We start from the raw sequence: 19,027 nt of genomic DNA, 5'->3' as shown, positions 1-19,027 counted from the left end.
TTCTGCCTAGGTTTTTATTTTTGTTTCAAATGATACCAGTACTTAAAAAGGATACAAATTTGCAGGAATGGCAAAAAGGGATTAGTAATTTTATTTGGATGGGTAAAAAAACAAGAATAAAATTAAAGATAATGCAAGATACACGTGAAAGAGGGGTCTAAAAATGCCGAATTTGAAATTGTATTATGACGCAGTTGTTTAGTGACTGGTTTAACTCAACAGAGGAAAGAACTTTGAACATAGAGATTATGATTTGTTGTATGGATGGCATGCCTATTTATTCTATGATAAGAAAGTGGATAAGATTTTTAAAAGTCATACTCATAGAAATGCTTTGTTAAGGGTGTGAAAGAAATATCAATACAAGCTAGATTATAAAATACCAATATGGGTAATTCCTAGACATACGATAGAGAATATAAATATAGAACAAAACAAGAGGTGGTTACTTATAAAGAACTTCTTTTTGTAGAAAAGGGTAAGCTACAACTAAAATCTTTAAATAAACTCAGAGATGAAGGCATGAATTATATTTGGTTTCAGTATGGACAGTTGCAAACTAGATGGAGATTAGATGAGAAAATTGGTATTATGCAAAATGAGGAAAATTTGGTAAAACAAATTAGAGATCAAGGTCAAATGCACATTAAGAGGTTGTACAATGTATTGATAGAAATAGACTCTGAAACAGAATTAGTTAAGGATTGTATGATAAAATGGGCACAAAATATTCAACAACCTATAATGATGGAAACATGGGAAAAAATATGGGTTAGAAATGTCAAATTTACACAAGCACAAAGTTTAAGAAAGAATTTTTATAAAATGTTTTATAGATGACATCTAGACCCTAAAAAATTGGCATGTATGTATCCGAATATGCAAGTCAAATGTTGGCGATGTGAATGTGAGGATGCTACTTATTTTCATATATGGTGGACTTGTAAAAAAATCAAACCATTTTGGATTAAAATATGGTGAATTATGCAGAATATTTTGAAAAAGAAGATAAAATTTACTCCACAGCTGTTCTTATTGGGTATAATTACAGACTGTACAGTTATAGAGACTAAGTTGATTCTAAATTTAATAACAGCAGCGAGACTTTTGGTTGCACAATACTGGAAGAGAGAAGATTTACCTACGATTGAAGAATGGACACTTAAAGTATCAAACTTAGCAGAAATGGCAAAAATCTCTACGTATTTGAAAGAACATTCACAAGAAAAATATGTATTGGAGTGGAGAAGGTGGATTGATTATGTTCAAAACAAGTATCGGACTAAAAAGTACCAAACAGTCTATGAATAATGTTATGAATGGCATATATTAATGTATATGCTTAAATGGGAAAGGGGAGTTAAGGGGGTGTTGGAAGAGTGTGGATATGAGTTAGATTTTGTGGCATTTTAGCTTATGATTGATAAATGTTATACCCTGCATTTTGTTCTGGGAAGTCTCGGGGGATGGGGGGAGAAGAAGGAGGGAGGGGGGAAGTGGGGGGGGAAACAATGGTTTAAAAAATTGTTTTTTGTAAAACTTTTTCAATAAAAAAACCCTTTATAAATAAAGTTCCAAGATAGACATATATCAATCTTTATGGCATACTAGCCTCCCTCTCGTAGAAATATAGCAACACAGTTCTCTTTTCTTCTTTCATAGGAAAAAGCAGGAGAAAAAATGAATATTTATTATTTATTTATTTATTTATTTATTTATTTATTTATTTATTTATTTATTTATTTATTTATTTATTTATTTATTTCGCCCTTCTCCCGAAGGACTCAGGGCGGTGTACAGCCAGATTATAAAACAATACAATATACAAATTAAAACAGAAATTTAAAATAACATATTCCATAAATGGCCGAAAATTTAAAACCATCAAATTTAAAACCTATAAAATTCATAAATAATACCCCGATTAAAATTATTTAGAATTTTAAAAAGTTTAAAAGATTTAGGCCAGTCCCGCTTGAATAAATAAATGCATTTTCAATTCACGGCGAAAGGTCCGAAGGTCAGGTAATTGACTCAAACCAGGGGGAAGTTCGTTCCAGAGGGTAGGTGCTCCAACAGAGAAGGCCCTTCCCCTGGGGGCCGCCAGCCGACATTGCTTGGCGGACGGCACCCTGAGAAGACCCTCTCTGTGTGAGCGTATAGGTCGGTGGGAAGCATAAGGTAACAGCAGGCGGTCCCGTAAGTACCCGGGCCCTAAGCCATGGAGCGCTTTAAAGGTGGTAACCAAAACCTTAAAGCGCACCCGAAAGACCACAGGTAGCCAGTGCAGACTGCGCAGGAGCGGTGTTACACGGGAGCAGCGTGTGGCTCCCTCGATCACCCGCGCAGCTGCATTCTGAACTAACTGAAGCCTCCGAGTGCACTTCAAGGGTAGCCCCATGTAGAGAGCATTGCAATAATCCAAACGAGAAGTGACAAGAGCGTGAGTGACCGTGCATAAGGCATCCCGGTCAAGGAAGGGGTGCAACTGGCGGACCAAGCGCACCTGGTAAAAAGCTCTCCTGGAGACGGCCGCCAGATGATCTTCAAATGACAGCCGTCCATCCAGGAGAACACCCAAGTTGTGCACCCTTTCCGTTGGGGCCAATGACTCGCCCCCAACAGTCAGCTGCGGTTGCAGCTGACTGTACCGGGGTGCCGGCATCCACAGCCACTCTGTCTTGGAGGGATTGAGCTTGAGTCTGTTTCTCCCCATCCAGACCCGTACGGCTTCCAGGCACTGGGACAGTACTTCGACAGCTTCGTTGGGATGGCCTGTGGTGGAAAAGTACAGCTGTGTATCGTCAGCGTACAGCTGGTAACTGACCCCAAAGCCACTGATGATCTCGCCCAACGGCTTCATATAGATGTTGAACAGGAGAGGCGAGAGGATCGATCCCTGAGGCACCCCACAAGTAAGGCGCCTCGCGGTCGATCTCTGCCCCCCTATCAACACCGTCTGCGACCGGTCAGAAAGATAGGAGGAGAACCAATGATAAACGGTGCCTCCCACTCCCAAGCCCTCCAACCGGTGCAGTAAGATACCATGGTCGATGGTATCAAAAGCCGCTGAGAGATCTAATAGGACCAGGGCAGAGGAACAACCCCTATCCCTGGCCCTCCAGAAGTCATCCACCAACGCGACCAAAGCTGTCTCCGTACTATATCCGGACCGGAAGCCGGACTGGAACGGGTCTAGATAGACAGCTTCATCCAGGTACCGGGATTCTGGGATTAAGATGAAAGGGGGGAGAGTGAAAACTAAGTAAAGCCGAAAAAAATAGATTTAACAAAGCAAAGTTAACCAACTTTTCCTCTTTCCTTTATTGAACTAACAAGTGTTTGTTTTTTTATTATATACTATTGTTATAATTTATTGGAAACAAAAAGAAATTGCATTTAATCAACGGGACTGAGATGTACCTCATCAGCTGAAAAACAAATTAGGAGAAAGGAATTCAACTCTAATCTAGACACAAACTTATTGTCAGAACTTTATAGTACCAAACTGAACTTAAAATAATCATCCCTGGTTATAAGCTTTGAATAGTTAAGATAGTATTAATAGTGAATAGTATAAAGGAGAAAAAAGTTATGGCTATAGGAACAGTACAAGAATTTCAGACATCATATTTGTTTTGAAATGTATCTGTGTATACTAAATGTCTCTCTTCCATCTTTTTTGTGGATAGAGCATATAGCATATCACAACTTACACCTGGACATGTTTACATAATACCAGTCTACTTATCAGCATGAGAATTGATTCGCACAGTAGGAAAAATCATGAAAACTTTCATGTTCATTTTTTTGGGTGTTTTGAATTTAATCCTGAATCTGAAAGGCAAAAAATGTACTTGCATAGCTAAGGCTACTGAATTAACTGCACATTCTTGAAGATGTTGGATCTGTGAAACATATCCGTTTAGATAATTGAAATGTGTACCTTTGTATACCTATAAACCATTGACTACCAGAAAATAAATAGGTGTTTTCTATGAATACATAAGAAATCCTTCCCCATGGCCTCCTTCCCAGAGCATTAGTATCTCTTTAATTGCCAAGCTTGTAATTTTTAAAACTGATACCCACAAGATAAAACACTTCTTATGAAAAGAAAATAGAATACTCTGAATATCCAATATATCATTTTAGCAGTGAAAATTAGACTAGTTAACTTTTAATTTATTGAAATTAATAAATTACTTTAGTGAAAACCTAGTCTGGCCAGATTTGAAAATTCTCTTGAATTATAACTTTATCTGTAAATGTACTTTATAGACTAATCCATATTACCTAGCATGGATCTACAAAACAGTCTAGTTTTCTCCTAGTTTGATATTCTTCAATGTACTGAACATCAGCTCAGAAAATTCATAGTGAGATAGCCAACATTAAATGACTAATTAATCTTAGTTGGAGCCAAGCACTTCTTCTTATGTCCTCCCTCACACATTTTAAAGCTTACCGTATTTTTTGGAGTATATGATGTACCGGAATATAAGACACGCCTTAGTTTTTGGAGAGGAAAATAAGAAAAAAGCTGATTGACAGGTGGATTGGCCTCCCAGAATACCCCCAATCAGATGCTCCCAGAGGTGAATTTTAGCAACAAGCTCCTTGGTTGTGAGCTCTGTGCCTTGCTTTTTTTTCTGCCTCTAAAACTTCTGAAACTCTGTTTCAGAAAAAAACTTTTTTCTGCTTCTGAAAGCCTCCGAAACAGCTTCAGAAAAAAAAGCCTCTGTTTGGGGCTTTTTTTCTGAAACTCTGTTTGGGAGCTTCTTTTCTGAAGCTCAATTTGGGGGCTTTTTTTCTAAAGCTCTGTTTGGGAGCTTCTTTCCTGAAGCTTCGTTTCTGATGCTTTTTTCAGCCTCTAAAACCTCCATTTGAGAAGCTGGGCGGGGTTACATTCAGAGTATAAGACGCACCCAGATTTTCACCTTCTTTTTGGGGGTAAAAAGGTGCATTTTATACTCTGAAAAATACGGTAGCTCTCTTTTAATGCAAGCCATATTTCTTTCCTTATGTCCAGTAGCATCAGTTAATAATTTGGATCATGCTGATCACATTGTTTATTTTTTTAAAAAAAGTCAAATACTAATTATTTCACATTATCTTTTAAAATGTTCTCTTTGGTACACTTTTTAGTGACTTTAATTAATAAACTATCATCCTTGGAACACTGCCAATTTAAAATTATTCTGGATTTGGATTAAACTTCTCAGCAGCAGTTTGGTGAACAGAGTATTCTTAATGTGAACTCCCACTGGCATTTCTACACCTCCACAATTGCAAACATGCTGTCATGTATACCTGATATAAGTCATCCACTGAAAACAGATTTTTTTATTTTATAATAACTCCCACACATTAGAGTGGCTTTGATTTTTAAGTAGCAATCCAACCTTTCTAAGGACTGCAACCATATAATTTGAGAAACATAAAGGCTCTTCAGAGTCAACAAGAAGTTGAAAAGAAGATCTCTGCTGTAATTACAAAAAGAAGGGAGATAAAATTAAAAGCCAAATAAAAAGCATACCTTCTCTGATAGCTGTAAATGGAGTACCTTCTTCTTCCTGAAGTCTTATTACTTTCAGTGCTACTAACTTTCCATTTACTCTGGAATAAACAGACCAAAATACAATTATCTCAGCACTTTAGTAGACTTTTCTATTTGCAGCACACAGAGCTTCTTATGATTAAGACTAACTATTACCCTTCACAAAAACAGCACATTATCATTTTAAAACCATTTTTTAAAATGCAATCTTGGATATTTATTCCAATTATACTGGGCCATTTTATTTGATGGTTTAAATTTAAATGGACATTTATCATTTATTCCCAACCAAAATAGAAATAATGTCTATATAGGCTTTTATTGGCCTCAGTAAGCTTGATCTCCAAACTACTGAATTAACTATTGAATAAAACAGATGTAGGAATTATAGTTGCTTTGTTGGTGCAATTAAACTAAGGCTCATGGTTCATCCTGACCGAGTTTAAAATGGCAACATCCATCAAAGTCCATTATTTATAATTTTTGTCATTTGCCGGGAACAGAACAAACCTGCTTACTTCTTTTATACTTGGTAATGTTTCAGAACATTTTATTGTGGATTCTTTTTTTGTTTTGTTTTTGTACCTTGCACTTAACGTTACGCTCTTTTCAAAAAGTGCCAGGTGCGGCTATTATGTTGCTTTTGTACTTTTTGTACTTTCAGATTATTCATTGGTAAACAAGGCAAAATCAAAAGTATATTTTTATTTGTATTCATAATTATTTGTATTTAAAATAATTTTAGGTTGCTTCACAGCATATGCCTATGCTGTTATTTCCTATCTATATACTAGCCGGAAAGAGAAAATTGGGATATAATGAGTTTAAAAGTCATGGATAAACGCAGAGCATCAAGAAGTATATCAGTAAAATGGTACGCAAAACTGAGTTCTGGAAGAATGTCTGGGGAAGCAACAGACATGGGAAGAAGATCAAGAAGAGGCAGTGGCATGACAAGATGGGATGTACCCTCAACAGATAGCTGAGGTACCAGACCTTGGGAAATCGTATCAATGACTGGAAAGGGCTGGACTGAAATAGGCAATAATAATATGAGGCCAAGAACAAGCACTAAGCACCAGAAGTAGGGGTTCATATTAGCAGGACCCAAGATTCAGACCGCATAGAGAGGCCTCAGGGACAGTTCAATATATTGTGTCAGGGTATAAGGAGAGGCAGGAACAGCATACAAGGAAAGGCACAACCAAGTCATTGGCATTTTACACAGGAACTTCACTTTAGCTTACTAAAACAAACAACTTTTAAACATTTTTTAATCTAAGAAGTCTCCAAGTTATTAGATACTTTAAAATTATAATTTCAATCAGTTATGTATTTTTAGAATGTGTGTGTGTGTGTGTGTGTGTGTGTGTGTATTCATAGGTTTTCATGGGTATAGGTATGTAGGTCTTGGCATTTTCGGGTCTTTTCCCGTGTAAGATTGAGAGTATTTTGGCGACGTTTCAACGAGGTCTTACTCATCATCTTCAAGCTGGTGTCTTCGGCTTTGAGAAGCACGAAGACACCAACCTTACTCTCAACCTTACACAGGAAGACCTGAAAATGCCAAGACATACACACACACACACACACACACACTGAGAGAGAGAGAGAGAGAGAGAGAGAGAGAGAGAGAGAGAGAGAGAGAGAGAGAGAGAGAGAGAGATAAAGATATATTGATATCAGGTTGTTCTGAACCTAGAAACATACACAGCAGTAGATTCAATTGAAGCAAACCATTTTTGTCCATTTAGTGATTTGCCAACTTCAAATTGTCAGCAAAATCAATTTGCTTAATTAGTTAAATTAACATGTTCTGCAGATAGAAAAATAAAATTTAGCAGACCATAATGGACTCTGTACTACAAGAAACATTTTCAAAAGAAATCAATTACAGATTATGGGTTTTGAAACCTTCTGACTAAAAAAACATATGGATGCATACAGTACATGGCCAAAGAAGACATAAGAGGAGAATTTGGAGGCACAGATGCAAATTATTGAAAATAATTGTGCCAACTATCACTGATCCTAGATTTAAGCACATTTAGAATACCCTATTTGCAATATGAAATTTTACTTTAATACTATGCTCCTCTGAGTCACACAATTATTAATATTTTTATTAAAATGTTACTTTAATATCTACATTAAAATTATTTTTTTAAAAAAAATGACAAAATCTTAAATATGTGAATGTTACAAATATACTTACTTGCTTTTCCCTTTGTACACTGTAGCATATGAACCTTCACCCAGTTTTTCCAGTTTTTCATAAGAATCAGCTTTTCCAAATTTGGGACTTGTTGGCTGCAAGACATTAAAAAAAGAAAAGGTATATCAATGTTTATGCACTCATAGCCTTAACCTCTAACAAGTATCCAACCAACCATGAAGGCCAAATATTATTACTGAATCTAATAAGATTATAGTAGAGATATTTAATGCTTGATCATTCAACGCTCCGGATGGTAAATTATTTGATCAGTAACCCTGTATAAGCTGAATTTGGAATTCTAAAAGGCTTAATTCACTGCACAACTAAATTTTTTGCATATTAGCCAATGCCACCAAAATAAATGAAATACTTGTACTCAGGAAATCCAAAACTTTAAGGAGTCCCTAGAAGGAAAGCAACTGAATTATCTTTTTACTTATTTTTATTTTACACTCACCATATCTATATATATAATTGTAAAATTAATAGTGGAATAAAATCTTACAGATATAAGCATACTTCCTTATTTAATGTGGTTGCCTATAGTTATCAAATGTACTGAAATGTAACTCAACATATAACATCATACTATAGATACTCCTTAGTTACCATTTATCATTAAATATTCATTCCAGGTAAAAATATGTATGCAATGTATAACAAAAAAAGTACAGATTTTAATGTCTACAGTATTCTTCTTTTTTCCAGAGTAAAATAAAAATATGATGAATTGGACTTCTAAACATTTCTATTGTTAATCTTAAATTAAATAAAAATTAAATACTGATATTTTAAGGTTAACAGCTAGATAAGGTCTTAATTCTATTACAGTACTAATTTCTCGCAAGTTTAGTAACTAAACACATTATTTGGCTCAGTCTTTGTTAACAGTAATGGCTCATACCCAACATTTCCCAGTTGTACCAATAATGATTACAACGATCTAACACAAATAGATTTTACAGAAGATAATGTTGAAAAGGCACTACGCAGACTGAAACCATCTCTATCTATTGGACCTGATGGTCTATGTGTATACTTCTTAAAAAAGCTTTCCACTGTTATAGCAGAACCCCTACGCATAATCTTTGAAAAATCCTTCAGGACCAGCTCCCTTCCCAATCTATGGTCACTAGCCACAGTCATCCCTGTCTTCAAAAAAGGAGACCCCAGCCTAGTTGAAAATTACAGACCAATTTCTTTATGCTGTGTCACCTGCAAAGTAATGGAATCAATCATCAACCAATCCATCACCCTCCACCTAGAAACAAACAACCTACTCTCTAATAAACAATTTGGTTTCAGAAAAAAATTATCCTGTAATCTACAACTTCTTCACTGCAAAAAGATATGGACTTCTTGATCAGGGCAAAGCAATAGATGTAATTTACATAGACTTCTGTAAAGCCTTTGACTCAGTGGTACACGACAAACTTCTTCTAAAACTAAAATCCTACGGCATCTCTGGACCCCTCCATAATTGGATAACTGCGTTCCTGTCAAACAGGCAACAAGTGGTCAAAATAGGCAGTGCCCTATCAAATCCTGCTCCTGTTAATAGCGGTGTCCCCCAAGGCAGCGTTCTAGGATCAACACTCTTCATATTATACATTAACAACCTCTGTGACCATATTATAAGTAATTGTGTTCTCTTCGCCGATGATGTTAAACTATTTAACACTACCAACAATGTTGCCACCCTTCAAAAGGACCTTGACTTTGTGTCGGAATGGTCAAAAATTTGGAAACTCCAAATCTCCACCAACAAATGCTCTGTCTTACACATTGGAAAAAAGAATCAGAACACTAAATATAAGCTTGATGGACATGACCTTGTAGATGACCCTCACTCCGTCAAAGACCTTGGAGTTCTCATATCAAATGATCTACGTGCCAAAGCCCACTGCAATTACATCACCAAAAAGGCATTAAGGGTTGTAAACCTAATCTTGCATAGCTTCTTCTCCGGAAAGATTACACTACTACCCAGAGCATACAAAACATTTGCTAGACCAATTCTTGATTACTGCTCACCTGTCTGGAACCCACACCTCATTTCGGACATTAATAGAATTAGAATTTTATTTATTGGCCAAGTGTGATTGGACACACAAGGAATTTGTCTTGGTGCATATGCTCTCAGTGTACATAAAAGAAAAGATACGTTCATCAAGGTACAACATTTACAACACAATTGATGATCAATATATCAATATAAATCATAAGGATTGCCAGCAACAAGTTATAGTCATACAGTCATAAGTGGAAAGAGATTGGTGATGGGAACTATGAAACGATTAATAGTAGTGCAGATTCAGTAAATAGTCTGACAGTGTTGAGGGAATTCTTTGTTTAGCAGAGTGATGGCCTTCGGGAAAAAACTGTTCTTGTGTCTAGTTGTTCTGGTGTGCAGTGCTCTATAGCGTCGTTTTGAGGGTAGGAGTTGAAACAGTTTATGTCCAGGATGCGAGGGATCTGCAAATATTTTCACGGCCCTCTTCTTGATTCGTGCAGTATACAGGTCCTCAATGGAAGGCAGGTTGGTAGCAATTATTTTTTCTGCAGTTCTAATTATCCTCTGAAGTCTGTGTTTTTCTTGTTGGGTTGCAGAACCGAACCAGACAGTTATAGAGGTGCAAATGACAGACTCAATAATTCCTCTGTAGAATTGGATCAGCAGCTCCTTGGGCAGTTTGAGCTTACTGAGTTGGCGCAGAAAGAACATTCTTTGTTGTCCTTTTTTAATGATGTTTTTGATGTTAGCTGTCCATTTGAGATCTTGCGATATAATAGAACCCAGAAATTTGAAGGTTTCTACAGTTGATACTGTGTTGTCAAGTATTGTGAGAGGTGGAAGTATGGAAGGGTTTCTCCTAAAGTCTACCACCATTTCTACGGTTTTGAGTGTGTTCAGTTCCAGATTGTTTTGGTTGCACCACAAGGCTAGTCGTTCGACCTCTTGTCTATATGCGGATTCGTCATTGTCTCGAATGAGACCAATCACTGTTGTGTCATCTGCGAACTTCAGTAGTTTAACAGATGGATCATTGGAGATGCAGTCATTGGTATACAGAGAGAAGAGAAGTGGGGAGAGCACACAGCCTTGGGGGGCCCCTGTGCTAATTGTACGGGTATTTGATGTGATCTTGCTTAGCTTCACCTCCTGCTTCCTGTTTGTTAGGAAGCTTGTGATCCACTTACAAGTCTGTTCCGGTACCTGTAGCTGATTTAGCTTAGTTAGAAGAATGTCTGGAATGATGGTATTGAATGCTGAACTAAAGTCTACAAAAAGGACCCTTGCATAGGTCTTTGGAGACTCAAGATGTTGTAGGATGTAGTGCAGAGCCATATTAACAGCATCATCTGTTGATCTATTTGCTCGGTATGCAAATTGCAAGGGGTCTAACAGCGGATCCGTGATGGTTTTCAGGTAGGAAAGCACTAGCCTTTCAAAGGTTTTCATGACTACAGATGTTAAAGCAACTGGTCTGTAGTCATTCAGTTCCTTGATGGTGGGTTTCTTCGGCAACTGAGCGTGTCCAGAAATATTTTACAAGAAGAGTTCTCCACACCTCTGATCACAACAAAATACCTTATGCCACTAGACTTGAAATCTTGGGTTTAGAAAATTTAGAACTACCTGCATGACCTGTGCATAACTCATAAAATCATCTGCTACAATGCCCTTCCTGTCGAAGACTACTTCAACTTCAACCATAACAATACACGAGCACACAATAGATTCAAACTTAAAGTGAACCGCTCCAATCTTGATTGTAGAAAATATGACTTCAGTAACAGAGTTGTTAATGCCTGGAATGCACTACCTGACTCCATGGTCTCATCCCAAAATCCCCAAAATTTTAACCAAAGACTATCTACTATTGACCTCACCCCATTCCTAAAAGGTCTATAAAGGGCGGGCATAAGAGCATCAGGGTACCTACCGTTCCTGTCCTAATGTTCCCTTTGGTTGTATTCAATTTGTGTGGTTATTTCATAGTTCCAGAAATCTTAATGGTTTAGGTTTGTCCCGAAAGGATTGATGATCAGTTTGGCGGGACTTACCCTGCAGGTAATATCGCTGCTGGGAAGGGCCTTCCTGAGGAGTCACTCCTCAGGATATAGAATGCTGTCTGCGGTAGTAGGAGGTGGACCTCCTATCTGCCCTCCTGGTGACAGCAGGCAGAACCTTCCACTTTTCCTTGTCCTCTACTAGTAGTGGATCTAAGCAGTCACCAAATAGCTTGGTTCCACTATATGGGGCAGCTGCAAATCGCCATTTGGCTCGTAAATCAGCTGGCCATTGCCGTAGCCACAAGAGCCGCCTTGATGTAATAGATGAGGCTAAGGCCTGAGAGGCATACTTGGTGGCATTCAGTGTGGCATCAGCCGAAAACTGGACTGCAGCTATAATTTTATTGAGGTCTTGATGTAATTGAACCTCTGAAGGAGATAATCTGGCCTGAAGCTGTTACAGCCACAATAGTGAGGAACAGTTAAAGAAAGATCCCGCAGTAGCAGCTTGAACTGCCCAGGCGGAGGCTTGGTGAGTCTTTTTAAAGGATAGTTCAAATTTTTTATCCTCTGGTCTAAGACCTTTGGAGAAATCCCCAGAAATGTAAGGTGAAGGGGACGTTAAGGCCAGAATTGGGGAGTCAATAGACAGTACCTGCAGAAGGTTGGAGAAGGCAGGAGCCAGGTTGTAGTTGTGACAGTCCAATCCGGTTGGGGTGGGGAATGAAGCCAGGGTGGCCCATTGCTTCTGAACCACATCAGTGAAGAGCTTTGGTGCCGGGATCTAGACCTGTTCTGCCACTGGTTCTGAGAACAGACCATGGCCACTTCCTTGCACTGAAATTGAAGCTGTTTGAGGGGATTCGGTGTCTGGGAACCCCGCCATAATCTTGGCCTTGTAGAGCAAGGATTTGAAGAGGCCCTGTGGAAATAGGCCAGTGAAGGCCAGAGTGTCAGGAGGGGCTCCTTCGTCGTCAGAGAAATCAGGATCTCTCTGGATGTCTTTTTCCTGAAAGAGAGCCTCACTGTCCCCTGAATGAGAAAGGGAACTTTGAGGGGATGCAGCGCAGCCTGCAGATGGTGCAGCGTGGTGGTGATGTGAAATGTATGCAGAGGTTACTGATACAGAACAATGTTCTTGAATGCCAATTGCAATGCCTCTTGTAATGGCTCAAGTAATCAAATCCTGTACTGCTGCGGGTAATTCGCTCAGTTGTAGGTCAGCCTGTTCAGATGCTGGCTGAGACTCAGGTTCCTTCGCTGGAGTTGGACAAGCGAAGGGGTCCACCAGGTCACCATGATCGCTGGTTGCAGAGGGTGGCATGTCAGGTGACAGCTGGCCAGGTCGCTCAGGCAACAATGCCCTGGATTGTGACTGGCCAGTGGGCGAATCATGGTGACCAGAAGGTGAATTGTGGGCCGATTGGGACTCCAGGAGAGCTTGCCTCTTTTCGGCCTGAGAGACTTGCTTCTCCAAGGCCTTTTGCCTTTGCTCTAAATCTTTGACCTCTGCCCTCGAGGGCTGCTGCTGTTGAGCTCTGTGGCCAGTCACTGATTTACTAGTTGCCTTTCTTCCTCCAATGGCTTGACGGTGGTCTGCCATATTAATGGTGGTGGCAGCTGCACTGGGATACGGATTTGCCAGCACACTGGGCAGCTAAAATGGTTGTAAGACGGCGGCTTACTCAGGGAAACCCTGGGTGTTGCCGGCTCCTTGGGAACTCCCCCCCACTCGGCAATCTGAGTAACAGCCGAAGCTGAAAGGAGACTTGCCTGATGTAGGACTGCCTAATTGCACAGCAATGCTGTCCAGTTGCTTCTTTCAATGTATCTGGAGGTGCCCTTGCTTCTTCCAATTTTTTTGAGCTGTTAGACAGCCTCCGCGGTCTCTCTGGCGCCCTCCTGAAGCCTTGCAAGATGCCCAAGAGATAAGGCAATTGCAGGCCGTTTCCGTGGCAGCTGTTTGAAATGGCGGCTCAGTAAGGCACCCCAAACAGTTAGTCAGTCTCTGGAGCGCTACGGAGCTTGCAAGAGGCTTCAATTAGGCTGTCAGTTTCTTCTTTGAACGCTTCGACAGCTGCAATCAAGATGCCGGCTTCTTAGAGCTCTTCGATCAGCAAGCGCTCTAAATAGGTTGAATCGACTTGTCGGCTTCTTTAAAGGAGCCGACAGGCGATCGCTTCCAAGTGGTTAGAAAGGCTGCCCGCTGAGCTGCTTGCCTTTAAGGCAAAGGTGGAGGAGTGGGGGGAGGGGGTGTCTGTTCCAAACAGCCCCTAACCCTAGCTGCCTTGTCCCAAATTCTCCAATGGGAGAGGGGAATTCAGAAAGGAGGCGACGGTGTTTTCAGAGGTCTGAAGTGGCCAGCACGCTTAGGAAGAAGGATTAGAGGGTTTTTTGTTTTGTTTTGTTTTGTTTTTGAAGAAATTAACCTGAAAGGTGAGTCCAGAGATGAGTTAATGCAGAGAATCTGCTGATACGTCTTGACAGTTCAACTGAGACGAAAAAACTGGAGCCGTTGGAGGCACATGGAGGCATGGCCACAAAAATTATGTCTCAGTCTTCAGGCAGATCCACTGTATCAACCCATCTCTGGCACACTCTGCAGCTCATTGGGAAAACAAACATATTACCGACTTAACAACTGAAATAATTCACTTAACAACTGTGGCAAGAAAAGTCATAAAATGGGGCACTTAACGTTTCACTTAGCAACATAAATTTTGGGCTCAATTGTGATCATAAATTGAGGACTACCTGTATAGAGGCTTAAGTGTTGGAAATAATTCATGAGAATATCATGGGTAACAAGAAAAAAATCTCCAAGGGATTATTATTAATAAAAACCCAGGTTTTCTCTTCGGACATAAATGATCAGATTTAAATTATCATACTTGGGAAACATAATGCAAAGACCTATCTCCTAGACTAATGGTCCCCAACTTTTTGGGCACCAGGAACCAATTCTATGGAGAAAGGTTTTCTGGAGACCTGAGAGGGTGTGGCTTTGTGTGCTGTCTGCATCCCGTGAATTAGGCTTCACTTGTTTGCATGGCCTGATTGCTAGCATGCTGTAGACTGGTATCAGTACATGAGCTAGGGGTTGTGGGCTTCTGTCCTAGACCTATAGTGACAGGAAATGTAGAAGCAAAAGGGAAGAGAAGGACACTGGCGACAAAGTGATTGGGTTTAATTATAGCAGACATACATGCACAATTAGAAAATCTAAAGGATTAAAGTTGGAGATAAGTGGACATGGAGAAAATCTATCTTATGTAGTCACTACATTGTTTCTTACTTGATAGCACATAATGATAACAGAATTTAATTCCTATTCAAATTCATTTCAATTTATTGATATCCAAGCAACCTTATGTAGTTGATTTCCTTCATTTTTCACAATGTGGAGCTTTCCTATGTTCATGCTATTAACATTCCCTGTTTACCAATGTAATTCTATCTTTGCTTCAGATTACCTTTTCCTTCATGGCAATATCAGCAATGAGATATCCTAAAAGCTTTAATCTAGTCATGCCATAAACAATATCTGTAATGTGAAAGAGCAAAGGGTCTTCCTCAGCAACATGTTGAATGTCATCTAGCCTACTATCATAATTGCTTTACTGTGTCTATCAGTGAAGAGGTTTGTTTGTTTGTTTGTTTTGTAAACTACAGGAATGGTTTACCATTGTCCTCTCCCATAACAGGATACCATTCCTGTTGTTAATAAAATGATCACCCACTTCAAGCACCCTTCTATATCACTGCTGCCCAATATATCTTTTTGTTTTGCTTTAGCTGGACAGCTGGGATGATCATTATATCTTGATTACATACATGGAATTACCCAATGTTCACCTCAGAACAAGATAGACACATACACGGTAGATGACCATATCAAGACATACACATTCCATGTCTCAACTCTATAGGCACCATGTTTCACCAGTATAAAATATATATAAAATATAAAATGAGGACCCAGATTGTTGGGGGGGCAATAAGTTGACTTTGTATATAAATATACAAATAAGATGAGACTATTGCCTTACACAATGTAAGCCACCCTGAGTCTTCGGAGAAGGGCGGGATATAAATTCAAAAAATAAAAAAAATTCCTATATCCTAAAACAGACATTGCCTAAGTTATAGCAAAAAGAAATAATTTCTCCAATCTTACTAACTAAAGAAAAACAATTAAATATAAAACCAGATTAAGCAGTCTAAAATTAGAACCACATAAACTAATTATATGGGGAAATGTTTTTTATAATATACTTTTTAAAACAAATCTAGTAAGATTTCAAAAAATCCAAAAACGAATCACACAAAATATGAATATATACTATTGAATTCCTGGTCAAATAAACTAATGTTACAATCTTTTTTTCTTCTCAATAAAACAATCTTTCTCTGCAATCCATTTAGATCAGGGTGTCAAACTCGCATCATCATGGCGTAGTCACGTGATGTATTGGGACTTTTTCCCTTTGCTAAACTGGGTGGGAGCGGGACCAGCACATGACGCATCTGGTCTATGGGCCATGAGTTTGACACCCCAGATTTAGATGGTTAATAAACTTTATTACAAATTTCTTAGCATCTTATATCCAATAAAATCATTTTTTTAACCCCTAGAATATTTGGTAGCCAAAACGTTTTCTTACTTTTTGCTATTTATTTTAAGTGCTTAGAAGTTATAAAAGTAAATTTTCATATTCTTATATTGAAGATTAAAAACATTCATTCAGGGTTTCCAATTTTGTCATTTTTGAAGATGTCTAACTTAGTGGCCACAAAGTGATACAATATGCAGTTAGAGCAAAATTCCTCTGTTTTCCTGATTCCTACCCATCATCCAAAATTGCTGCCTTGCAATCTCTTTGTCAGGTAATGGGGAAACTTGAACAATCTCCAGTAATTCTCTTTAGAGAAAATAGAGGCTATCTGTATTTTAGCTCCTTTGTACAAGGCTGTCAATTGTCAGCTCCACTTGACTTTAGAACTATCTTCAATCAACCATTTTCTCCTGGAAGCATAATTAGTATTTAGGACTTTAGTTGATAACCCAGAGAACAGAAGTTTTATCAAATTAGCAATCAAAGGATGATCTTATCTAGGTTTTCTAAGCTCACAGAGATTTCTGTGCTGCATTTTTCAATTATCTGATTCAAATGGCTAAATGGCCCATCTGTTACAGAGTAGAAAATGGAGATCGACAATTCTGGATTTGAATTAGAAGGGTCTATTGCTTTTCCTGAAGATGAAAGGTGGCTTCCATATTGTAACAGTGTCCCCCATTAAAAAATGCTATTGTAATACACTTTTCATAGAAAGCCTATGGGATAATTTTGGGTGTTTCAGAGACAAGTATAGATGAATATGCTCAGCAAACAAGACATTCAGGACCCCTTTTCAATGGGAGAGGAGGAATCCTCAAAATATACAATAGAAAAATTTACAAGTATAACATGAGAATTCTAAATAGTTCTTTACTTTTTTCAATTATTTAGACTGCTTGTGGTTCTTTTACTAACAACATTTTCAATGTTTAAAAGAGGGGGAGGGAAAAGAAAGACTGTCCATTTTGTTTTGGTATGAGGTGAGACAAGATATATTTATTTCAAACACCACGGAGAGGGTACACTGTAACCAGTGGTGGGATTCAGCCAGTTCACACCATTTTGGGACAACCAATTATTAAGTTTCTGAGCAGTTTGGCAAACTGGTTGTTGGAAGAAATCATTAGGGCAGAGAACCGGTTGTTAAATTACCTGAATCCCACCACTGAATGTAAGTTAGCATCATTGAAAAGTGGGCCTTGAAGCAACATTCTGGGGTAAAAACTACCTATATCCCGTTCACTTTAGAAAATATGCTCTTAGCTCAGAAAAAAGACATTGCTAGCAAAGGGTTGTTTAATGAGGAGGAGTGAGAGTATAGGAAATTCTAATTTGAAGAAATAAGAGCTTCATAAAAGGCTATTTCCTGATGAAAGGTAGGAGCTTCCTTGAAAATAATGGTGCACTCTGCTTTCTCCATTCAGGTGGTGTATTTCAGGAGGTTCAGAGAGAGAAAATTTCTCTTCTTTGGATCCAAGAGTGGCAGGATTCATTTATATCAGAGCTATTTTGCCTTACATATTTTTCTATCAGACTAAGAAATAATTTTGATCCATTATCCACCATAGTACGCAATCAGCAACTGAAATTTGAAAGAACCAAAATATCAAAATCTAAGAAAAACAGCTTTTACATACAGCTAGTAAATAAGGCTTCCAACTAATTTTCTTGGCAAACATATGCATCCATAAGAGTACTCAATCAAGCAATAAAGGTAATTACAAATCCCGTACCCTGCACAGCAAGAATCAAATCATTAAAGCCAGAGAGTCTATTCTTAGTTTAATCTGTGAAATTACCTACTATTGCACACATATACATCACTGAAGACATGTTGTGAATGAAAAAAATGTGGTTTTTTTTATTTGCTTTGTACAAACTATCCAATTCATTTTTCCTGACAACAGTAAATATAAGTAAAGCTAATTACTGCTCCACCAAATCCAGATTTATTTATGCTTAGAAGTGATCCAAATCAGAAAGTTCTCCAAGTTACAGTTATAAACCTGTAAGTTTTTTAGTGTTTTTTTTTTAAAAAACAAAGCAACTCTGTCTTTTCAACATGGATGGTAACAGTGATCACATTTGTGAATCAGAAGATCATCTGACAATTAGTGATGAAATAGCATAAATTAGGACCTCTCAAATGGCCTTCCCCAATGCAATGAAAAAAACCCATTGGGCTAACAGCTAATCACAACTAAACCTCAGTGTTCCTCATTTCAAAGTGAAGTACAGATTTCAAATAAAGATGCATTGTTATAAAATTTCAAACTTATATCCAGAAATCTAAAATTCTTGGCTGGGACCGTTCCGAGAAGGGGGATCCACATGCAAGACGAGGAAGGAAGGAAGGAAGGAAGTGTGGCCAGCGGGGCCACAAGGAAAGCAAATCGTAGATTTTTTCCTCCATGCATCTCTTGGGAAGCGGAGTCCGGGCAAGGAATAGAGGAGCCTTTTTCCTTTTGAGCACCAGATCCAGAAGGCCTGAGGGTTTTTTGTATGCTAACCCGCCTGGAGGGAAAGGGGGCAATCTCTTCCAGGAACTGTTGTTTTGGGGAATTGATCAGGGCAAGCCACATCAGGAGGCAGCATCAGACACTCTAATGGCAT

At 38.5% G+C, this 19,027-nt stretch overlaps 1 protein-coding gene across 4 annotated transcripts in view; it reads right to left on the bottom strand.

The window, feature by feature from the left end:
- CDK14 (cyclin dependent kinase 14) overlaps positions 1–19,027 on the bottom strand; it is a 263,918-nt gene that overhangs the window by 169,684 nt on the left and 75,207 nt on the right. For all 4 annotated transcript variants that reach the window (XM_058183801.1, XM_058183802.1, XM_058183803.1 and 1 more), the window contains 2 exons: positions 7,776–7,870; positions 5,540–5,619 (listed from right to left, as the gene is read on the bottom strand). In XM_058183801.1, coding sequence (XP_058039784.1) covers positions 5,540–5,619; positions 7,776–7,870 — 175 coding nt within the window. The remainder of the gene's footprint in view (positions 1–5,539; positions 5,620–7,775; positions 7,871–19,027) is intronic.

The sequence above is a fragment of the Ahaetulla prasina genome, chromosome 4 (assembly GCF_028640845.1).
Source record: "Ahaetulla prasina isolate Xishuangbanna chromosome 4, ASM2864084v1, whole genome shotgun sequence".
In the NCBI taxonomy this organism is placed as follows: Eukaryota; Metazoa; Chordata; class Lepidosauria; order Squamata; family Colubridae; genus Ahaetulla; species Ahaetulla prasina.
Note: the sequence above shows the minus strand (reverse complement) of the source record. Positions and strands in the feature narration are given on the sequence as shown.